At 34.3% G+C, this 25,902-nt stretch overlaps 1 protein-coding gene across 2 annotated transcripts; it reads right to left on the bottom strand.

The window, feature by feature from the left end:
* Window positions 1–5,621: 5,621 nt before the first annotated feature.
* Window positions 5,622–25,829, bottom strand: AP5M1 (adaptor related protein complex 5 subunit mu 1). Of its 2 annotated transcripts, none has more exons than XM_079769621.1 (9): window positions 25,469–25,829; window positions 20,670–21,315; window positions 16,173–16,400; window positions 14,712–14,851; window positions 13,731–13,816; window positions 13,519–13,637; window positions 10,018–10,114; window positions 8,222–8,300; window positions 5,622–5,978 (listed from the first exon to the last, which is right to left on the bottom strand). In XM_079769621.1, exons 1-9 carry the CDS (start codon window positions 25,540–25,542, stop codon window positions 5,963–5,965), a joined length of 1,485 nt encoding a protein of 494 aa, XP_079625747.1. In that variant the 5' UTR covers window positions 25,543–25,829; the 3' UTR covers window positions 5,622–5,962. The 2 variants fall into 2 exon arrangements, with proteins under 2 accessions (XP_079625747.1, XP_079625746.1); XM_079769620.1 differs by having other exon boundaries at window positions 5,853–5,895.
* Window positions 25,830–25,902: the final 73 nt, after the last annotated feature.

Raw genomic sequence — 25,902 nt, 5'->3', positions numbered from 1 at the left:
TGAGCCAAGCAAGCCAGGGCAGGGTTTCCATTTCAACTAGGTTACTCAGCAGTTTTTAATTCCAAGTCATGCCTTGTTTGTGTTTAGGCCTTAAAAATTAAATAAGATGGCATGTGCTATTTTAATATGTATAAGTGAATTACATATTATGGGCACGAAGCCACTGATATTCACATTAGTTAAAAAGTCCTCTTGCTACGATTAGTTAACAAGTGATAAGCATCACTAGCCACTTCTGGTTACTTCCTTAGCAAAGCAGAATTAGTGGCTTGCCATTTGCTTTATTTTAGATTAAAAAATTTTTTTTACATTATGGACAAAGATTGAAGTTCCTTAGGAAAATATTAAATATTTAAATATAAACTGATACACAGGTAATTCATAACTAAAAATAATTTTTATAAATTCTATATTTAATTAATATGACCCTCTGTAAATATATTATTGTAAGGGTTAATAGTAAAGTACGTGGCTAAAAGGTTCTCAGGAGCCTATCGCATGGGCTAATAATCTTTGCTGTGATAAGATTTTTAGGCTGAAATATGTAAGATTATGATTTTACTGTTGGTGAATCTCAAATTAGTTCTTCAAAAATTAGTCCATAAGAGATTACAGAATACTAAATTGTTGTATTCAATAACACCTGCTAAGAGACCAGGTGAAAAAAAAAGAGACCAAGTAAAAATGGTACTTTATAATCTCTGTTAAGTTCTATACTTCTATAACATGAGTAATTTAAATTGTTCATTTTAGATAGGTGGAAGCTTAAATTCTTTCTGAATTTTTAATTAACTTTCCTATTTTATAATACTTATTAAATTTTTAGAAGTCAGATTGGCATGCATGGTTTCAACTGTTGTCTATTCTTAAGTTAGTTTTTATGAAGTAGCTTAAGAAAATTGCTCACAAAAGCTCTCTCAATTATCAAGCTGTTTCTCCAATGAACATATTATATATTCAATTACACACTCACTTCAGTAATTTCACAATTGTTTTCCTATTTGCTTAATTTTCAGCTTATTATTTCTTATGCACTGTAGTTTCTAGGGGAAAGGTTACATAAAACATTTGGAAACCCTTGAATTGCTTCTCCGCCCTTTGTATGAGATCAGGTGTGGAGATAAACAGAAGGTATATTTAATGAGTTTGGTTTTTTTAATAAGATACATTTCCTGGAGAAAGAAATCTTTAAATAAGAAAGTATTAAGTTTGATATTTATGTATTTTGAAGACAATCGACAAACACTTAAGTTAAATGTTACTTATTCTTCTAAAATGTACAAATTATTTTCATTATCACTCATGCAATGTAATAGCAGGGAGAACAGTAGGTTGAAGTTGCAACAAATATTCTTTCAACACTTCAATAAACACAATGTAAACATTCACTTTAATAATGTTTCCTTTGTTAACACCAAACTGCATTTTTTCCTTGCCTCTGGCTGAGCCATGACTAGCTGAGTAGCAACAGCAGAGTGCTGAAAGAATTTTTCAACAGCCAATTTGCTTGTTCTAATTTACTTTTCAAGGTTGATGATCAGGATCACTATGTTCTTGCAAAAAGATCTATTTCTATTAATGTGATCCAACCATTCTTCTTGTTCTCATCATATTTAGTTCCCCTGGCAGCTTTAAGTGAATCAGATGTACCACTAGTGCTCAAGTTCTACAATTTTATATACAAAATGAACGCCTATCTCCTTTAGAAACAAACCTGCTATACCAACTGAGAAAGATGGGTACAGAAATGAGTAATTCAGATGTGAACTTTGCACTTTGCTCTTCAAATAGAAATACTCTTTCTAGTCAGTAGACCTATGCAACAAAAATGCCAGAACATTATCTACTCAATCCTAATTTTGTTTAAATACGTAAATCCTAAGAAGCTTGTGTTTGTTTGTTTTTAGTTTGAACACAATCATCACTCATCAACAAGATTAAGAAATAGAACTTACATAATTTAAAAATTTTACACATTGCATATTTAAAAAGTAAAATTTATTTCAAATGTATTAATATTCTAATTATGTAATGGGAAATAATCAAGTTATTCTCTACATCTTCAATAAATTTCAAAATAGCTAAATTTTCCCAATCTCCTTTCTGTGAGGGACTTTGTATTAGCTCCAATGTGTATAGTTCCAATATTCAAAGAGCCCTAGCTAAGTGATTTGTAAAACTCAATGGTTTTACTTCACATTAAATAAAATAGGCCAGGAAAAGAAACTCTTCCTTCAATCACCAGAAAATTAACAAAGTTAACAATATAAATAAAATAGATCACATTTATACAGGCTATGCTTCTAAAAGGGAAAAATCACAGGGTTTCAAAATAAATATTGCCATTAATTATCTCTTTATAACCTGCAGAGGGCACCCAAGTCCCTTGAGAGAAAAAGTAAAAATTTTAAGAGGGATAACAATATTTTTTTTACAAAACTATCATTTAAAAAGACATTTAAAGGAAACATACACTTTGACTTTAAATTTTAACAGATTATTAAAATATACAAATTTTCACATATCCTATTCTAGAAACAATTCATCAGGTGGTTTCCATCCCAGAGCACCCATCAATTTGTAAATGCTAAATCCTGTGCATCATACATTAACACTACACTGCCAACAATTATGCAGATTAGCCAGGGCCTTAGAGAAATCAACCTGGACCTCAGAGCAGCCTGCTTACAAGTCAATAAACTAGTCATAGAGATATGACCTTGCGCTGCTCCAGGCTATATGTGGACAATATTATCATACCCATAAAATAGTTGACAAAAAAATTAGAAGCTAGCTGAAGCTAATAAAAGTTTTAATCATTTGTAAGAGTGATTTCATGAGTTCTTTGGAAATTTTTATGTTAATGAACCTCTTCATTACTATTAACTAACACTGTGTTTGGAGGAAAGATATTTGAATTATTTCCTGACATGACACTAACATATTTCATAAGAAAACCCACCAAATCATACACACTAACATATGTATTATATATATTACATATACATACATGTACATATGGTTTATATAGATTCTGATACATATTTCAAAATATATTGCAACATTTCATTAACTAAATACTTACTGCATAGTGAATTATTAAAAATACCAGTTTCTTAGCAACATAGCCAGGGGATCCTGCCTTTCATCTTATATTTTTTCTGATCCTCAATTTCTGTGATTAAGTAACTGGCTATCAAAAGGTATTTGGAAAGCTTGGTTACTAAATTGAAACAGGAGAGGCTGATACCCAGGGAAGTTAGAGGTACTTCTTTGAGTCATTGTTTCAATTTAGAAATTGGGTCACAGAGACTTTGGACCAAAATAATGTATAATTACATAAATACATAACTTGTATTGCAAACTGCTACTAGAATAATGAACAATTACAAAGCATTTAAAATGCTCTGTCTATAATAACATTAATCACTAATAATAACTTAGTATTTAAAAACAAATTTTTGTTAAAAATTATTTTCTTTTTTAAGGGTCTTAAACTATATGTGGAATAGATCCGAACACTTGATATCTTGCAAGATAAATTTTAATGATAAGTTTTTAAAGATGAATTTTTTGAGAAACCCTAGTATAAAACACTTCTTAAAATTTTATTCTTAAAATATTGTGGAAGATTCCAAAGAATATTTCAAAGGCTTAAAGTTATGGAAGAAGAGGTACACAGTTAAATGAAAAGGAAGGCAGAAAAATAGTAAGCAATGCTGTGGAAAATGGTTAGTTTGATAATTTAAAATAATTACTTAGAAGTATTCTTGTAATGGCATCATTTACCTTTCTTTATGAACAAAAATCTTCATTCTGAAAGTGAACGCAATTATTCTTATGATGGGAACGTAAGTTGTTTTCCTCAAGAAAGGACGAAGTTAACAAATAAAGCCTTGAAATCAGAAGTCTTAAGATGAATACTTGTGTATTACATGTTTCCGCAATTGGATTTACCACGTAGCATGACCTTTTTAAATGGGAGGAGGGTGGGAAGAAACCATGCAATTTAATAAAACTGAAGGATTTTTCAACCTAAATTGTAGCGACTGCTTTGATTTTGGGGCTATCTCAGGGTCAATGAGTATATTCTCTAGTACATGAAACGAAACTAGAAGATATACTTAGAATGTAGTCTTTCTTCTTTTTCCAAAGTCTATGTTTCCTAAAATCATTGTTAGGCAAAGCAAAAAAGAAATGTTTGTTCTATTACGTAAGAAATAAACTTCATTTGGTATTCAATTGACTTTCTAACTTAGCAGACAGGACTTTACATCTTCAAATACTGAAAATAAATTGCATTCTTGGCCCTTGCTTTAAAAGGTTAGAGAGAATAAACGCACACCCTGGTAGTGTTCTAGTGATCGCCCTAATCTCAGTTGCACTTTGTCAGAACGAGGTAACTGGTAGTTAAGTGAAATACCCTAGATCAAAGGGGGATTAATCACCAACTGAATCCTTGCTGAATAAACCTGTCATTCAAGAAAATTATTTCCACTGAACTTAGCAGAGGATTGAAGGTATTTGCATAACAGGGACCAACGTACTTCAGCCAGGTTAAAAGGTTCAGAATTTATCCTATGTTTAGCTTTTTGCCTCCTTTTCCTTTCAGCAGCGTGGTACAATGGTTTCTAATCTGATAATACAGCTAACTATCTAAATGATGTCAGAACAGGAAAGTATTGCAAAGTTTGGATGAGGGATGGATCAATTTCACTTTCAGTAACTCCTAAATCTGATTTGTTGGAATTTAAGATGTAATCCTAAAAAAGTCCCTTAAACCTGAGGACTGTTTATTAACATCCCTTTCCTGACCTTTGTCTTAGAAACAACCGTTCTCTGTGGAAGCCGTCCCTGCAGAGGCTCTGGATGCAAACTCGACCTCCTCCCTCCCAGGGGTGGTGTAGGCGTCTATGAATGGCTAAAAGTGGTTTGAAATACTATAATAAAAAGAAGGAGAATATTAGCTGTTGTTATTGTGTACAAAATTGTGTTTCGAGAGACCTTAAATTATACAATACATAAAATCAATTATTTCAACTCAAATATTTAGTTGGTGAAAAACACTTAAATTTTATAAGACAGACTAATGTCTAATCAAGAAAACATTTTTAAAGAAATAATTCTCTTAAGAACTCCTGACAAGGCTATTTACTTCAAACCTGATATTTAAATCTATTATTTTACGGTAAGAAAGTTAAAAAAAATGCCCACCTCTGTAAGGGTACTGCTGGCTTTAAAAAGTTTAAAAAATATTGTTTAGAAAAGAAGGGTTTCACCAAAATCATGAACCAGCTTTTCTGGAGCACATTTTCAGAAATTTAACACTTTTTGTACTGTTTGGGTCTATTGAAGAATTACCTATATGATAACAGATTTCGTAATCATAATTTGCACTAAAAAGGAATTTAGCAATTTTTCATCTAGAGTAGGTCTGATACCATCCAAATCTTTGGAAATAGGTGCTCATATTCACTGCAAACACAAAGCATCTTTCAAGTTAAAAAATGCAAAGAATAGTTATCAAAGAAAATGAATAAAATCCATAGTGAGATAATTTTTTAGAAAATGATTGAAGTTTTAACCCAAGAAAGGACTCTTAAGAGTGTCTTATAGCTTAGAATAAGAACATGTCAATCACGATTAAGCTTCTGGATCGGAATCCCTTTGAAATGCAGCTGTTTCTTCTTTAATTGTGGCAGCGGAGTCTGAAGAAAAGAAAGGTCCAGCCTTAAAGATGAGTAAGGAATACAAAATAGCTCAGGATTAGTTGTGGAGTTCAAAGGTCGCTAATTACACTAAGGAGTTCCCAGACACAGGGAAAACATTAAACAGGTCACCTACCAAACGGGAAGCAGACTTTGTCTTCAGAAATTATCCCGAAGTGACAGGTTTCTAGACAAAATCAAAAGCATCACAATGTGTCCAGCTGATCTCAACGGGAAGAAAACAGGACTTGGTTTTAGTTTTGTAGCATTCTGTAGAATGGAATGGCAACAGATGGCCTTAGGTTGCCCATGGCCCCACACTTTTCCAGTCCTCCCTAGATTTTCCTCAGGTTTCTAGAAATGTCAAATCAAAGATTCACTGGTTTTTCTGATTGCTTATAAAGAGTTTTCCCTCGGGATTATTATACTGAATCTCTGCCTACTCACTAGATAAATGCCTCTTGTCTATCTTAGTGTACTTTGTTAAACATTTATACAATCAAGATGTCCAAATGGCTCCCTTAATATTAACCTAAGTTAAATGATAAGCTTTCCTCGAGTTAAAGAGGGATCAAATGACTACAGGGGAGTCATTTTTTTTAAAGGAAGGTTTTTACTACTATGATTAAGCTAGACTAATAAGTTAAAGTCCTGATCAGGGAGTTATTCCATTTCCTGTGTTACTAAGGATAATTTTGAACAGAGAACATTATGCCACGAGAATGCCTTGCAGAAAATATGAGTTTATAATGAGTAGGACTGACCTTAATTAAAAAAATCACATTTCAAATCCTAAATTTATATGCAATATCCCTTCAAACTATCATAATTCCCTTTCAAGGAGTTAACAGCTTTTTCTAAGCTTTTCCTTAAGAGACTCATTAAAAAATAGAAACTAAGATATAATTTAATTGTATACTAATCTGTAATGTATATTTTTTCATAACACTCCTAATTCTGTTCCGTGAAAAAAAACTTGACATGGATTAAGATTTGAGGATCTTGAGATTTTATCTTTTCTTTTTTTTTTAATATATATTTTATTGATTTTTTACAGAGAGGAAGAGAGAGAAGGATACAGAGTTAGAAACATCGATGAGAGAGAAACATCAATCAGCTGCCTCCTGCACACTCCCCACCGGGGATGTGCCCACAACCAAGGTACATGCCCTTGACCGGAATCGAACCCGGGACCCTTCAGTCCGCAGGCCGACGGTCTATCCACTGAGCCAAACCGGTTTCGGCAAGATTTTATCTTTTCTTGAATGGTCACTTAAAGTCCAACTTGACAATGAACTGCTTTGAAAACAGAATGAGACATGTAACTGTCAAGACAGGTAAAGATTAAAGATTATGACTAGATGATTCCTGAGGAAACTAAGATAATGCTAATAAGAGAGTGATAATAACAAATTTAAAGAAAATACGCTATATGAATTTTTACCTGAATTTATTCATTAATGAATTTAATAATAATAAAACATGAAAAAAGCAATATAATACCTAAATTTATCTTTAAAAATTTGGCTGCACACATTAAATGATCACAAAACACTATGCTCATCTTCTGAAGATATACCACCCGCCCTGACCGGTGTGGCTCAGTGGATAGAGCGTCCACCTGCGAACTCAAGGGTCCCAGGTTCGATTCCGGTCAAGGGCATGTACCTTGGTTGCGGGCACATCCCCAGTAGGGGGCATGTGCAGGAGGCGGCTGATCGATGGTTCTCTCTCATTGATGTTTCTAACTCTCTATTCCTCTCCCTTCCTCTCTGTAAAAAATCAATAAAATATATATATATGAAGATATACCACCCCTCTTGTTGACAACCTAAAGCAAATTGTTATTGTGGCAGATAATAAGCTTACCTGAAAAGTAACTTTAGAAGAGCGATAAACACTTTAACGAGAATTATGCAGATTCTTTATAAGTCAATTGGATAGTTCTTATTAAGAACAGTTTACTATTTAAAGAATTTTGCTTTGTTTTCATTGACTGTTTTGTTTGTTTTTTTTCTCAAGAGATTTACAGTTGTTTCTAATGTGGTCTCTGGCTTTCTGTAACAACACGATGTACTAGAAGCTTGGTACTCAGGTTTGGAGCACCAATCCATCAAGAGTGGCTGCCTGCAGGTCTGAACTGAAGAGGAACCTGAGCCTGTATCCACGAAGCTCAGTGGAGAAAAAGAGCTGCGATTGATTAGCCATGTCTGCCATAGGCACAGGAAGGAACATGTGGCAGGGTAACTCAGGACTAGAATCACTACTGGTTTATGCTCTGAATCATAGTTGAGAAAAATCAAAGGGTAACAAAATTGGAGACATTAGTCTTGAAAGTACTTTTTTGCCAAACTATGTCAGACTAAAAACATCAAACAAGAGCATTTTTATAATTAAATCATTTAATGTTTTCTCATTCATAGATTATATGCATACACATTAAAAATAAGACTATGATTTAATTTAGGCTATGTTACTATTGTATAAGCCTTATTTAAACATGAAATAATTACAGTAATAATGATCCATATGTTACTGGAGCAGGAGCTTTAGAATTCCAGATGTAATAGTCAGAAGAAATTAGTTTCCGGTCTGAAAAATAAAAGAAATAAATGATAAGTGTTAATAAATTATATTAACAAAAATTCAGTAAGAGACAGATATTTTAAAGTTGTGGAATATAATTATTTCAAGGAAGGCAATACTTTGAAATATTCATTTTAATTTGACTTTGTCAAGGCATTATTATAACTTTAACCACTTCAAAAATTTGGTTTCACTAAAACATTTAAATAATCCATGTTTAAGTTTATTTATGTTAAATTTATGCTAAATCAGCCACCCCCCCCCCCTCCATTTTCCCTAAATTTTGTTTCTATGGATCATTACTTCAAGTACAAAAACAGTAAAAAAATTTTTATTGGTTTCCCTTTTGTAACCTCTTTACCAAGGTCCTGATTTTGATGTTGCAATTATTCTCTACCCATTCAAAATTTCAGAGATAGAACTTCCTAACAATGTTTTTAAAAGATTGCTTCAGTGGTTTCTTATAATTCTGATCAAATCTAAGCTTTTTGCTTTAATAGCTTTGTAGCTTTGGACAAATGACAGCTCTCTTTGAAGTAACGTTTTTTTATATGTAAAATTAAGATAATGCTCATTTGGAGCTAGACACCTGTAAATTCTTATCACACACATCACTAAATATCTAATTCTGCCTTTTCTACCTTTCTTCTTCAAGCCCTTCTTCACAGTGAAAAGGATATAGTTAGGATATATTACCCTATCTTTCTATTTATTTATTTTCCCCCCAGTTTGGGAACTTAGTGACACTGAGAGGCAACACAGCGTATTGGTGAAGCGGCCAGGCTTCAGAGCTAGACTACGTGGGTTTGATTCCTAGATCTGCCATTTACTAGTTATGTGAATCTAATCTCTCTGTTCCATCAGCATCCTCATCTGTAAAATGGAAATAACACATAATAGTATTATATAAAAATCAATGAGTTAATACATAAAATACTTAGAACTGTTCCTGGCATACAGTAAGCAATACAAGTTAGCCATTATTATTTAAATTAACATTTTGCATTCAGTATTCCATAGATACATTCTAAAATATTGGTCTGTTTGAATTTAGACAAAACCATTGGTTTGTCCAAACTGACATAACTATATAATGCCTTTACACACACACACACACACACACACACAAAAAAGCATTATGAAGACCATTCCACATATATCATCTCTTTAAAAAACAGCCCAAAAAAATGGTACAGGAGAAAATAGGAAAAACCTTAAGTAGGTAAAGAATATGACAATCTAATTAAATTACATAGAACTTATTATTGTCCTTAACAAGTAATTGCTTAGAATCCTGGGGTAAATAATACTATTATTTCCATTTTACAGATGCAGAAACTAAAACTTTGAGAAGTTAACTAACTTGCCTAAAATTACAGATAACAAACTGTCTGAGCTAGACTTAAACCCTTGTCTGTCCAACACCAAAGCCCCTGTGAATAATCCCTGAATAAAAGTGTATATTATAAACAGAGCAAAATAAATCCAATTTTAAAGTCCATCTCTACACCAATTCTTACCCATCCAGATAATTTCATAAACAGAAGAAGGCAGAGGACAGTATGAAGTATACAAACTCTTTCAAAGAATAGGATCAGGCCAGAATTTTATAAATTGGGATTATTCCCTGATCTCTTTCAGTTACATTTTAATTTTACCTTAGGTAATAACTGTATAACATCATTTTAATTCCCTCAAGTTAGTATGAATCTATACAACTTACGCGTGCTTATTTTTGGTTTTCCTGATGCAAAAACTTGAACTGAATGCTGATCCGAATAACACCCAGTAAGTGTGTAATCTAAGATCCTAAAATGAAGCTAGAAAAAGAAGAAAAATGGAGCAAATTGAGGTGATTCTTTGGTAAAAATAAAAAGTCACATTTTTTTCCTTGACGCAATTTTGGGATTTTACTTCACAAAGTTCACAAGTTTTTTTTTTAAATATTTTTTTAATATATTTTTTTATTGATTTTTTACAGAGAGGAAGAGAGAGGGATAGAGAGTTAGAAACATCGATGAGAGAGAAACATCGATCAGCTGCCTCTTGCACACCCCCTACTGGGGATGTGCCCGCAACCAAGGTACATGCCCTTGACCGGAATCGAACCCGGGACCTTTGAGTCCGCAGGCCGATGCTCTATCTATCCACTGAGCCAAACCGGTTTCGGCCAAAGTTCACAAGTTTTAAATCACAAATATTGAAGCTGAATATTGTGTGTGTGTGTGCACATGTATACATATACACACACCATTTCCCCTTTGCATTAGGGTCATTTCCTTGTAAGGCTGGCATCATGAAATCCTTCACATATACTAGGCACTTCACTAATATGAACTCTGACCCAAACTGCAAGGTATCCTTATTGTACAAATGAGAGAACTGAAGTTCAGAGATGAAAGCAATTAGAATCCCAGCATGTAAGTAGCAGAGCTGGCACTTGAACTCAGACCTGACTGATTACAAAGCTGATGTTCCTTCCCCAATGGTGTCTGTGGTCTGGATATTCTCTTCTACCTCTAAGGATATGTGGTTGTGATATATTTAGATCATAATTCTTCTACAGGCAGAAACATATATATCTTCTACCAAACCACAAAAATACAATTACAAAAATACAAACACCAGTTTATTCTGGTGTTCAGAAGAAATGAGATGCTCTACTTAATTTTCCAGAAAAATGATATTTAACTTTTATATAACTAAGCTTAGAAATCACCCCTTCTCTCACCTATAAAACCGTTCTAAAATGTAATCCACAGGTCTCGGATTTAATTGATAATATCGTGTCATCAGTATAAATGTCAATTATTATGTGGGATTCTAATAGCAAGGGCCATTAGTACCTTCCCTGAAAGCATAGCCCTGGGTGCCTAAGTCACAATGATATTCACATTAACTATGAAGGTTCTATATCTTACAGAGCTTCAGTAGCCTTGGTTCTCTTCATCTTTGCTGCTAAAAGTTCCTGATTTTGCAATACTCTGATAACTTTTCTATACTTTTTTTCTTCTATCTCCCTCCCTTGCAAATTTCTCCCACTTCCTAACTTTCTGATTTTGATTACAAAACTAACTGATCACTTGCATGGAATGTAATTTCCAGATCTTTGCAATGTCTTTCCTGTTGCAACTCAAATTATCTCAATAATAAAGGGCTTTTAATTGCTTGTTTAGCATAATTCTGGATGCTGAAAGTTATGACAAGGTTGATTTCCAAAAAGCTAGATATTATAAAAATAAGTCTATTTAGTGAACACAAATATATAGTACATGCTTTCGATTAAACTACATCTGGTTAGGTGATGGAAATGAATAGAAAAGTCATAATCCCTACCTTTGAAAGACATACAATGTAGTAACTAACATCCCACATTTTTTCTGAAAAATATCTGGAAGCAGGAATTTTTATAATAATCCTTGAAACAAAGCTTGTGGACAGTTGAAATTAAGACAGAAGAAATGAATGTCACAAGTATACTTGTGACTTCAGAAGTACTAATGCTTTTATGTATGGATTTCAATCTCTCTTCTTTGATAACTATTCTGTTTAGGTTTTCCTGTTACCTTTTTGATCACTTCTTCAATTTTCTTCATTGGTTCTTCCGAATCTTTCTCCTTATTTTCTCTTACCCTTTTTTTTTAAATCTTAATCTTATTTTTATAATATCTAGCTTTTTGGAAATCAACCTTGTCATAATTGACTTGACTATTTCTTCTCCATGGATAACTCTTAAATCCTATATATAGTTGAGTTCTCTCTTGAGAATCCTGCTCCAAGTTTTTAGCTACTTTCTGAACACTTACACTGGGATACATTGCTATCACCAGCAACATTCATGATATGAAGCCTGCTCCCTCTCAGCTTTCTCCACATCAGTATTTTCTTCTAAGTACTATATTGATCCATTCATCAAATATTTATTGTGGCAAGTATTGGACTAGATGTGGTAGTAAAACAATGAGTGAATGAGACTCACATGGTCTCCACTCTCTTGGAGCCTCAAGTCTTGTTTAAATTACATGCATTTTTAATAATACCATCTTTGACTTAAAAGTACTTGTTGTCTCTATATTTAATTAGTGACCAAGGCTTTATGTTTATTACAACTCCTGCAGCAATCTCTTCCTATATCAGTGATGGGCAACCTTTTGAGCTTGGTGTGTCAAAGTTCGCCAAAAAACTGAGCATAACTCGGGTAGTGTGTCACTTTGAGGAAAAAACATTATTTCACAAATGTTTCATCCTCGGCATGCGGCCGCCTCAGCGGCCGCGTGTCATCAGAAATGGCTGCACGTGCCAGGGGTGACACGCGTGTCATAGGTTCGCCATCACTGTCCTATATTCTCATCCTTTCTCTTTCTGTGATACTACAGGAGCTCAGCATCATTAACTTATACCTTTCATCTGGAATACTAATAGAGCTAAAAAAATAGTTTCTTTGTCTATAGTTTTTTCCTCTCACCATCTTCACATACATTCTAGCTTAATCTTCATAAAGTATCCCTTTCTGAAAGGTCACTCCCCTACTCAAAAAAATTATGACATTTTCTAATAAAGGAATAAAAATTAGACTGAAACCCTCTACAATCCACACCTAAATCATGTATCCAGCCTTATGAGCTACTATTGTTCCTGGCCCTGGTTCCTAAGCATGCTTTGTTATCCTTCAATCTTCTATGTTATCTCTTTAATTCATACAAATGTTAGTCTTCATGGCTTCACATTCATGCTTATCTGGGCCTCAGAGTTTTGCTTAAATTCCATTTCTACTGCAATGCTTTCCTTGACCACATTGATCAGAAGTGCTCACTTTGTCCTTGAAATACCAAAAGCTGTTAGCACTGATCAATTGTTGACATGGATTGTTGAAAGTAACTCTAGGGGAAAAGGACTACATTTTACATTTTGGTATACAAATTTCACATGTGATAAGGATAGCTGGGCAGAAATAGATTAAGGTGAGGTGTTTAGGTCATACTTACTTGCATCACCTTAAAAGTTTTACAGTATTAACTGAAATAGAAAGTTACTAACACTAAACAAAAATAATCTCACAAAATCAAAAAAGAACAGCACAGACAAAAAAAACCAAACAAAACACACAACAACAACCCAGAGTTCAAAAAAAAATGGCTAGAAAACATTAAAAATCAATTAGGTATATGTAATTTAGAAGCAAAGGAAAGGTTTCTAAGGGAGTGAGCCATACAAATATATTTACCTTTAAATATGCTGTACTCCCAATGCAAATGTGGTCAAATGGCTGCTTGTCATGGCTCTTGGCTCCAAAAGTTACAGTTCCAGAAAGACTAATTTCCATTGATTTTGGGAACTTCTGTCCTAAAAACAAAAATATACCAATCAAATATCCTAAATTAAGTAAATTCTAAAGCAAATGAATGAAAAATAATCAATAAACAAAACCTGGCTCACCAATAATCCAGATCAATAAGCTTTTCTCTCGAAATACTTCGAGCTGGCCAAAACTAACTTTGTATTCCACATGTGTGATTGGACCTCTTTAAAAAAGGACACAATATAAAAAAAGAAAAAAAAGATCATAGATATAACAATTTTAAGAAATCTAAGTCAAATCTTGCTACTGTTACTTAATACCAGGGTAGCATAAAAGCATTTCTATATTCAAATTGGCAGAATAGAGTAGAACAAATAATATTGTATCTCAAAAAATGCCAGAAGCACAATAAACATTATGGTGATGACATATATTTCATTATTAATTCTAAAAATAAATGTAAAATAATATAGAATATATTAATAGTCACATAGATTGACATATTAAAACTATAATTTTACTATACACTTTGCAAAGAACTATGCTGTAGAACAAGTTTAAAAGTAGAATTGATGAGGAAGTACAGTTGACCCTTGATTAACATAGTTAATAGTTCAAACCTGTGTTGTCCACAGGTCAACCTTTTCAACCTATAGTTGGGAATCCGCAGGTGTGGAGGGTCAAGTGTAGATAAGTTTTTGAGGAGCCGAAAGTTATACATGGGATTTCCATTGTGCAGGGTTGGTGGCCCAACCCTCAATTGTACAAGAGTCAACTGTAATCTTATGATATGATTGATTTAATTCACCAGATAGTTGATAGCAAGGCTTGACTTATGTAGAGAGAAATTGCTAGAAATAAAGCCAGGAGTGAAACAATCTCTGAGAAAGCTATGCTGGCTTATGTTTATATTTATTAGCATGTTTAACCAGAAAAATAGACACATTTAAAGGTAGAGATTATTTCTATCACTATGTTTTGGTTCAGAATCAGCATTTGTTTGAATAGCATTAAAAAAATCTTAAAAGTAAGGTTAAAAACAGTAACAGTTCACTGTAGGGCAGTGGCAATGTACTAAGGAAGGCAGAAATCATGGCATCATGTTATTTTATTCCTACCTATTATAAAATGGTATATGAGCTTCACAGAATTCAAAATTATTTTTCACACTTTCATGAAGTTTTAAATTAACTGTTATTTTTAGTTGTACTTCTTCCTCTTTTATTTGATAAAAGCCCAAAATTGGTGGCACAGGAACCTGGAAATAAACATATACAAACTTTTATATAATTGTCAGGTTAATGGGTCTAAAATATCAATGGCAATTGAGAAAAAAGTCTTGCAGTAATATACTCATTATTTAAAGATACATTGTTAATGACTAATGGGTTACTCCAAGTTGTTTGTTTAATAGATGATGGAGCTACATTCATTGTAAAGGCAAAGATTCTTCCATCTCTTTCTGTTTTCAGAGATGAGAAAGGTGCCTGATGAAGGTGTGCAATTCATTTTTACATTCTTTTTCCTACTCTTGCTCATCCAGGTTCCCCTCCTTCTATGACCTGCCATTTAGGACATGCACTGACACTCTGCCCACAGTTCCTGTTGCCCCATCTGTATATTGTGACACTCCACCCCACACCCAGCTCAGCAGTAGCTTACTAAATTGGTTATCAATAATTGATTGAAAGGGAGACAACCTATAAGCTGGGGTGAGCCCATCAATATTTCTAGTACATCTGAAATAAGAAACAGGAAGGACCTACTTTTACAGTAACGTCCTAGTACTGGAGGACATATGCAAGCTGAGAAAGCTAGGTGGAAGAAGAGACTGAGAAGCAGAGATGAGACCGACAGTGTAGACCTTAAGTATAGAGTGATTTTAATTTTAATTTCTGATTCTAGTTTCAGTAAAGCTTGGGTCTACTTCCTATCCTTGAGTGACAATGAGATTGCCTTTTGTCTTCTCAAAGTAAATTCCCTTTACTTAAGGTTTTTCTGAACCACTGATTCACAATTATAAGAGACAAATGGTAAAGTAGGTTTTGGAATTTGGAAAATTTGGGTTCAAATCTAGGCTCTGCTACTTATCAGTTATATGTCCTTGTACAAGCCATTGAACTTCTCTGAGACTCTCCTCATCTGTAAAGTGGGGATAAAAATACAAGGGTTTTGAAAGTATTAGAGAAAATACATGTAAAGTGCCTAGGACAATATCTGACACAGCAGTTTTTCAATAAGCAATAAACAGCTATTAATGATATTATATATTTAATAACCACAGCTGCCTAAGATTAAAGGTATTTTTACAAGTTCATGGTTCAAACCAAAATTATACTAAGATCTTCCCTATGACTATAAACTCCTTATTTGGGAACATTAAAAAAAAAATTCCATGACTTTGAAAACATTAAGTGCTGTTACGGACACCAGAGATAAGAGGCATCTTATTCGAAGAATTGAATCCAAAGAATTGAATCTTCATTTTCATTCATCTGGTAAATTACTCATGAAAAGTTCTCCTTTGGACCAAATGTATGAATGATCTGCAAAGTCTCAACTTTTTCAAGGTTGTTTACCTGGGAAGTGTAGTAGCATAAGTTGAATGACTCCAAAGGTGGAGTGAATGGAAATTTGTAAGGTCCACTGAATGCAGAATCATCCATTGTATCAATGCTACTGGAAGTCAGAATGGCAGAGTCAAGAGAAGTCACACAAGGATGAACTAGGATATCCTGAAGTGGAGATCCATTGGTAGGGAGACTCAAACTGATGGTAACATTTGGCATGATTCCTTCTAAATCACACTGTAATACAAAAGGAAAATTATTACCAAGATCTTAGAAGCAACCATCTTCTGGGCAAGGCTTTCCTGAATTTATCTGAGTCATTTTCCACAACTTAACTCACTTTTCTCTTAAGACATTGTTCTCTTTGCTGTCTGTTCTCGTTAATAGTTCTATCATGCTCTCAGACACCCAAGCCAGAGACTAGGAGAGCCTTCCTGGAATCCTTTGCTTATATTTTCAACCCTTAAAAAGCTCTATTAAACCCAATGACTTCTCTCCATTCTTGTTGCAAACACTTTGGTACAGGACCTTACAATTTTGATCATAGTCTTCTAATGTATTTAGATTTGTTTTCCTCTAATCAATCCACCCTCCAATAGTGTCGTTACCTTAATGAAACATAATTTTAATTATACTGTATCCATGCTCAAAACCTTTCAGTAGTTTCCTCTCAGTTTTGTATCCCTTTGAAAGCCTTTCATTGTTTGGCTCCCACCTACATCTTCCATCACTTTCTACCCTGCAACTAATGCTGTAGACATAATGAATTCTTGAATTTTCTTGAATAAATAATAATATTCTATACCTCCATGCTTGTTATGTGCTATTCCCTCCAGCTACAATCTTCTTTTCTCTTTGTAACCTCAGTTCATGTGATGCTTTGTGTGAGGCCTTGCGTTCTGTATTGTCAGCTCCACAGCCTACCTCTGCAATGTAGAGAAGCCCAAGATCTTTTTTCCTGTGTGGTCTGGGTTAGTTTGCCAATGAGAGGTAATGAGAGACTTGGAAGGTAGAGGGGAAAGGGAAGTCAGTATTCTAGGAAGGCCATGGAAGCTAGATTTGACAGCTTCACAGACCTGTTTTTCTTCACATCCTTAGTGTCTAGCACATTGCTATGCACAAGAAACACTCAAAAAATATTTGCTGAATGGATATAGTTTTCTAATTATGGAGCCTACTTTTGTTTTCCATTTCATCTGAAATATTTCACCTTTTTCATTTTATCTATTGATTGTATAAATTCAAGAATATATGTTGCTGGAGACAGGGTATAAGCCCACACAGTGTCCCCTGACTTGTTTCAATCTAACTTGTTTTGATGGCACATTCCTATTGTCAGCAGATGAGTAGAAAAAGAGACCATTTATAGCTTATCAAAAGTCTGTAAATATTTACCGAGAACTTGGTCTCCTGACTTCTCTTAGAGATTAAGAAGAACAGAGAGTACATTCCTCTTTGTTGACGTCCTATTCAGTATTTGTGTATAAAAGGCATTGCGTAGTCAATAAAGCTAGCTGCAGTAGCTCGACGGCTTGCAGAGGTGCAGCCGGTGGATGACTACCTGCAGACTCCTCTGGATCCTGCTGTCCTGTCTTTCCTTCTTTTCTCAATTCCCACCTCCCTACCTCAGCGGTTCAACCTGTCAGGCTGGCCCTGACAATATGTGCTATAAAATGTAAATACTTAGAGATTAGGCAGGCATATAAACAGCACCATGCATAACTAGTGTCTTATAACGGTCTTTCAGTGACAGTTACAGTAATATCAATCACATTTGAAAATAAAAATGCCATACACTCTTACTATAACACTTAAATATTTTAGTGTTTTAACTTCTACACCATCTGTCATTTTATCTCCATATGTGAATTAGCAAGAAAAAAGGTTTTGTTTTATGACAGATATTTATAAAGATAACAATATATGCAAATATTAATAGCAAATACTATTATAATTTTAAAACAATCAATTTATATTTATTTAATTAGCTTCTAATATTCTTACAGGGATCAGGAAAATGCAGCCATTATGGAAACCACCAACAAATTATCCACTTCCTAAGCATTTAAAATAACAGATCACCATTTACTATAGAATGAGGACATTCATTTTAGAAGAAATCTACGTACTACCCTTTAAACCAATCTGGCATATGTAAATGTGGACTTTTAACTAGAAATTATAAAAACAGAAGGGTCCTAGGAAATTGATTTTAAAAATAAGCAAAAAATTTAAGAATTAAGATTTTTCCAAAGACATGGAAAATTAGCAGTAAAGTGGGGACTAGAACTTTAGTCCACTGGTTTTTGGTTATCTACTAGGGTTAAGATAAAATGAAGATAATTACTTCCATTTACAACAGGCTTCAAAATAAAACTTCTTTGTATACTAAGCTTCTGAAGTACTTAAAAAATGTTTGGCTAACAGATATACTATTTACATACAAGTTTAAAGAAACATTTAATATGTGGATTAAAGTACAGCCATACTCGTTTTACTTTTAGAAGAAAGTTTTTTGAAGAAGAAAGTTTTCCTTAATTTGTATCAGACAAAAAAAATAGCAATCAACCCAAAATTCCAATACACAATAAACTAGGGTCAGCTTATTAATGAGTTGAGACATTTAAACACCATAGTATTAATTATTAGTAAATTATATGTAACACTAGAGGCCCAATGCACGAAATTCATGCAAGGGACTCTGCCCTCGTAGCCCTGCCTATTCATCTGGAAGGTCGTCCGAAGGTCATCCAGAAGGTCATCTGGACGGTTATTCTGCTGTTTGGTCTAATTAGCATATTAGCTCTTTATTATATAGGATATTCCCTACTTATTGTCACAGAAATATAAGAAAAAAGACTTCAACTGTGTTAAGACTTACAAATAACATAACCCACGAACACCTCAACTTTGGAGCTATTTATACTTCTAATAAACTTAATAACTGCTATGTATATTTTTGATCATGATGGAAGTGAGTTTAAACACATACATTCGTAAGTCACTTTAAGGTTAAACGGGAAAAGGAAGACCCAATTTGTCCCAGGACGGTTCTACCTCTCTGTTCTTGAAATCTACTTTTATTTATAGGATTTGTACATAACCACTCAATATTAAGTTTGATATATAAAAAAGTTTATATTCATAAGTACAGAGAATAAAGGAAGATAGAAAAACAAAGGTACCTGAGAATATTAATATCCACTTGTAAAAATTGTACTTGGAGGTTTTTATTTAGATCATTATTCAACATGGTACTGATCACTGCTATCATTATTTCTGTTGACTTTTCCTACTTTCTAACCAGAGGAACCCATATTAACTCATTGACTTGTTTAAATAAATCAAGAGCCTTTCAAAATGGCTTTAGATATTAAATCTGAGGTTTGTCAGTTTCACCCCCTCTAGAGAAAATGGAAAACAGATATGGTGGTTTTAAAATATTTTCACAAATGATTTAACTCTTTTTAAAAGGTGAAGCCTAATTCCAGTCCCCTTGAATGCGGACCAGACTTAGTGACCTGTTTCTAAACAACAGAAAATGGTGGGAGTGAAGCTATCTAACCTCTCAGTTTTGGTAATAAAAAATACAGCTCTACTTGTGCCCCATGTCTGTCTCTCGTCTAACCATTTGATCTACAGAAAACTAGTCACCAAGTTGTGAGGACATTCTTAAGCAGCATGTTGAAAAGTTCACATGGAAAGGAACTAAGACCTCCCACCATAAACCAGTCATGTGAGTGAAATTTTCTAGCCCCAATCAAACCTTCAGGTGATTATTGCTCCAGCTGAAATCTAGACTGTAATCTCATGAGAGACTTCACACCAGAAGTTTCAACTAAGTTGCTCCTGAAATCCTGACCCACAGAAATGATAATAAATGTTCTTTGTTGGGACAATGGGGCAATTCATTACTGTAGCAAGATATAACTAAGTAAGGAATGCAAAAAGATAATTTTACCAAATTTGATATGAATTTAACATCTAGTGACTGCTGTTTATGATAAAAATCAACAATTTATAATAATCTATAATAATAAAAGTGTAATATGCTAATTAGACCAGACAGCCTAATGACCTTCCTGAAGTCCTTTCGGATGTCCTTCTAGACCAATGGTCGGCAAACTCATTAGTCAACAGAGCCAAATATCAACAGTACGACGATTGAAATTTCTTTTGAGAGCCAAATTTTTTAAACTTAAACTTCTTCTAACGCCACTTCTTCAAAACAGACTCGCCCAGGCCGTGATATTTTGTGGAAGAGCCACACTCAAGGGGACAAAGAGCCGCATGTGGCTCGCGAGCCGCAGTTTGCTGACCACGGTTCTAGACGAAGCTGGGGATTCGAGGACTGAGGCGGCGGCTGCGAGGGCTGAGCCCCTTGCACGAAATCCGTGCATCGGGCCTCTAGTGTCATATAACAATGTAAACTAAAATTAGTAAATTTTACTTTTCTCTATAGGTGTTAAATGGTATGATAAAACAAGTACCAGAGAAAAATCTCACCTTGCAAGTGACAGTTCCAACTACTTGCCATGTATCTGCTATGTCCTGTTTATCATATTGCATAGATTTTACTTTTTCAGTGATAGAAATAGAGACTTGTGGTTTTCCTTTGTATGTCCCAGCTTTCCATGCTGGCTGCTTTTGTGGATGAGTCACAGAAGCAAAATTGATACTATCCAATGAATTCTGTAAGTTGGCATCTAATAAAGTTCCAAAGGGGCAAGCCTGTAGAAGCAAGTCAGGCAATTGGCTCAGTTTTGTATTTAGCTCAGTATCAATTTTTTGACTTGAGTAAAGAAAATCCTGTATCCCAAAAAGAAGTTCAAAGCCTTGTGAAATTGCACTAATGCTAATTAGTGCTGGACGAGGGGATAAAGTTTGTTCAACTAGTGGAACACAAGCATATACTATGCCATTCTTCAGAAAAGCAACAACTGGCCAGAGTTCTTCACCTCCTACTTTAAGTCCATACACAGACGTTTTATTGATGCGAGAACAGCTATCACGACTCTCCATGAAGTCCTTATCTTCATCCAATAATCTAAGCTCGAAGAGTAATGATTTAAGAAAGGGACCATCTTCAGGAATAGGCACATAACTTGTTCCATTGAAGACTTTGGCTCGTTTTTCAACAGTTGGATACCGTCTGCAGTATGGAAACAAAAACATTAAAAATTATTCTTCCAAGTAAAATAAAAATGGAAGAATCCAAAAACAAAAAACAAACTAAAAACTGAAGGTAATAGTAATAACAAAATACACAGTAACAAATACATACACACCCATGAAAACCATAACCCAAAAAATGTTATATTGCTTGTTAAGTTCTGACTATAGTAACTAACTGTTGCATAGTTGGTATATTATCTCAAATGATAAAGTATCATTATCTACTACTAAACATAATTTAATAGTTAATTTTTTTAAATAGGTAGAGAATATGGTTCTAATTTGAAATCCTAGTCCCTTGGCCATTGAGATTCCCACTTGGTAGGCAAAGAATGTGTAACTGGACACATTTTAGGCATCTATAAGCACTTTACTTTCTGATCCCATCTTAGTAGAGTAGGATCAAAGGAAGTGGTTTGATTTAACCCTCTACAATTTTTAGTTCACTAGTTGAGATGATACAATTACAAGAGGAATATTCTATTCTATTTAACCGATAGTGAATAACAGGTACCCCAAGTTTTCTTGCCAACCCATACAAAAATATATGAACATTTTAGTAATAATGGTTTACCTCTCTGGCCCTCAAAGATAGTATAAGGTAATAAAAAAATCTGAATAATCCTTTATGATTTGCATGCTCTAGGCTGAATGGTAAGTTACTAATTCATCCCTTTTTGGGGGGAATCAGAAAAGAAGGTGCTTTTGTTCGTTTATAGAAATGTTAGATCATATTTTCTTAGTTCAAAAAATAAGTGCTTTCCCTATTCCTTACCTCTCCACAATCCAAACAAAATCAATCTCTTGGCTATTAACTTCTGTGTAAATTACCTAACTTCCCCAAGTCTTTTTTCTTATTAGTAAAATAAAGAGGTGGCTAAAGAACATACCAGTAATTCTCATTGAGGATCAAGAACACACATTGGCCAAAATAAATTTTTTTCACTGATTCTACTAATAAAACATTGATGTTTACTAATATTGTTTAAAAAGAATAACAATGTATTCAAATTTATCAGTGTGTTGGTGATCCTCATTCATTTACATTCTGATGCATTTTCTTGGTTGAGAAAGGGAAAGATTTAGTTAGCACTCCAGTAATGTAGTTGTAGGTGGATGCCATTTCTTTCTCTGAGTCTCTGGATGAGAATAGTTGAGAATTTTGGACTAAACTCTACTACGAAACATAATTTAATAGTTAATTAAATTATTAGAACAGTGTCTTACAATCTAGTTACTTAAAGGATAATCAAAGTTCTTCTTAAATGCAAGAATCTAATGACTGAATGTAAACTAAGAAGTTAATCTGGGACCTTTTACAATGCTTCAATGTATGCTCAATAAATATTTTTGTTGGATGATTCAACTTGCCATTTTGGATTTATTCTAGGCCTTTTCTAAAATGGCCCTACAACTATGAGGTACAATAACAACCTCAGCCAGACTTAACCTGATACTATTACTAGTATCTATCCGGGCAGCAAACCTCTAAAATAGAATCTAAATCAAGTTTCTTTTGTGGGGAAAAAGTAGTTAGACACAGGAAAGATCATTTCTCTTTTTAAATATTAAATTATGGCCATTCTTGTTTGGCATATATGTGGGTAATATGCTAGAGCATATCTGTTTAGCCCTACCACTAGTCCCAACAAGTCAGAAAATTGAAATAATAAAACTTAATTAATTCATTCAACAATACAGAATAAGTGACAAATGAATTATTTGAACCAAACTTGCTGCCTCCATAAAGATGTTGAAGCGCTCAACCAAACATATCTGAATTTTTCTTCTGAAATATTCTGAGCTCAGTGGGAAAAAATTCTGAAAACAAGCATGACTTCTTCAAGGAGGTTATTTTTGTAACAAGGTAAAAATCTTACCTCCATGAGATATTGAGATAAGCTACAAAGCCACAGTTACAAATACAGTATGGTATTGGTACAATAACAGACAACTAACAGAACTGAGACAGACCAATGGTTATTTGGGAAACATAATAAACCATCAATAGTTCCACAAATCAATGGAGAAAATATGTATTGTTTGGAAGACGATGTTGGAAAACTGGCCCACTGTATAGAGAAAAACAAAATGGGATTCCTATATTAACACCATATCCAAAGATGTACTATGGATAGATTAAAGATGTAAATATAACAAATAAAATGATAAAGTTAAGAGAAGATAATGTAAGAAGATATCCCTCGAAGTACTAACTACTTTGCTTGCAATAAACTAAGTGATTTCTGTTTAATCAAGGGCAACATTAATTGGCAATAAATGAAGAGAAAATATCTGTGATAGCTAAAAAGATGACATAAGACTAGTATTTCAAGAATACACAATTAACTCCTGCACACTAACAGAAAAAAACCAGAAAGTCTCAAAGAAAAAAAATGAACAAAGGATATCTATAGGCAAGTCACAGAAGAGGAAATCCAAAGGGTTAACAATCATTGCTACACAGAGAAAATCAAATGAAAATAAAATACTATTGTGGCAAAAACTGATTAGGAAAGAAAGGCGATAAAGGAACCCTCACTCACTGCTAGTGAGTGATAGACATAGAAATACTGGGAGAAAGTATTATGAAGAGTCAATCATTGGGCAATATTTAGTCAAAATCAGCATAGATATGCCCCATACACCTTTTGAGGCTATCTACTACAGCACTGTTCTGATGGCAGAGTTGGAGGCAACCTGGGATACATCACTCCAGAAGAGGATAGGTAAATATTGAAGGTGTAAACCATAGATTACTACAGAGCAAGTAGAAGTAATGACTTAGACCTGCACTGTCCAATATAGTAGCCATTAGCCATATGTGATTAAACATAAAGTTAAACAATATTGAGTTCCTCAGTTGCAATAACCACATTTCAAAAGCTGCATGTGGTTAGTGGCTATAATATTAGCACAATTCAGAACATTTCCCATGTCCATCACTGCGGAAAATTCTATTGAACAGTGCTGCTCAAAATAACATGGAAGTTTCTTTAAAATAATGCTGAGAAATCTGACAAATGAAAGGAAAGGGAATGAAATCGAAGGAACAATGATGCAATTTGAAAAATGAATACACAAACACACAAATACAAAGATAGCAACAAAGATATGTTACCTATGAGGCAAGGAGAATGGCAGAAATAAAGACACCCAAGAGAATATATAAATAAAACGAGGAGTACTTTGGATAGAACAATGAGGCTAATAAACCATACTAGAGAATATTATTACCTCCCTTAGTTAAGGTACAACAACAAATGTAAGTCTGTATTCTGGGGGGAAATGGTAAACTCCAACTTGATGCCCTTGGTAACAAAATTTGTTTAGGTTGCAAAGCGGGAATCTTTCATGTCCACATTGCCAACCACTTTTCATTTAAAATCACTCTCATCTTTATTTGCTTCAATCTCAGTTTAGATCTACTACTTCACTACAGAGCTTTCCTCAGAGAAGAATGAATTTGTTGGCAATACATAAACTGTCAATAGCCACTGAGAATAAAAGGTGAAACAGATTATTCAATTGCCACCCACATTTTCTGAAGTTATTATATAGTACTCCTCACAGTTATTTTGATACATGTGGCAAATTCTAGAAATAAAACCAGATCAGCGTACACCATCCATCTAAGAAAAAGTGAATACAATGTAATTTGGTACTTTTTCAATTTTCTTCAACAATTAGGAGAGTTTTAAACTACCTGAAATTTTCTAGGAATGAAAACACGATAAGATGAAAATAACAGTCTGATACTGCTCAGCAAGGATTTTCCAGAAGAATGAGTTAAAATGTCATTGACTGATTTTTAGTAGTGCAAGAAAAAACTGTAAACACGTGTTTCCTTCCTTTCATCTCCATCTCAATACTAAGCAGGTGCAGTAATTTTAGACGTGTAGTACTACTAAATAACACTGTTAGAAAACACACAATACTTAATATGTGCCAGGCATCAACTCATTTACAACCCTATGAGTTAGTATTATTAAAATATTCATTTAACAGGTGAAATAGAGGTGAAGTAACTCGCACTAGGTTTCGGATCAGCGATACACTGCATCACAAAGCTGCGCTCCATGATCCATTCCTCCGACTGACCATCCCGGAGGACTCAGACCAGCATTTACCTGGAGAATCTGACCGTGCCACAAAGGGGAGTTCCGGGTTCGTGGCTTATGAGCCACACGGCTCGCTGAGCCATGATAAGCCGCTAGTGCATCCGTGCACCCCTAAGGCCGCCACGGAGAAGAGCGCAGACCGGCTTTCTCAGGTGGGTTCTTAACAGAAGCCCGAGTTGCATTCATCCGAGCTGCCTTCTGCCCCACCACGAACAGGTGCGGCTCAGCAGAGAAGCTAGCGCCTCCAGATGAAGTGACTGAAAGCCTCTGAGTCCGTCCAGGCCAACACAGGCCACAGCGGAGTTCTGCGAACCCGCACCTAGAATCTCCAGAATTTAAGATTCCCCAGCAACCCCAGTACTTGCTTCCTCTAAATCCCACTTCCGGGATGGTGGCCCGCAAGGATCAAGATTCCTCACTCGCCCTGCGACGAGCCTTTCCAC

Source organism: Cnephaeus nilssonii, assembly GCF_951640355.1.
Source record: "Cnephaeus nilssonii genome assembly, chromosome: 4".
NCBI lineage: Eukaryota > Metazoa > Chordata > Mammalia > Chiroptera > Vespertilionidae > Cnephaeus > Cnephaeus nilssonii.
This window is presented reverse-complemented; position numbering and strand designations above follow the sequence as displayed.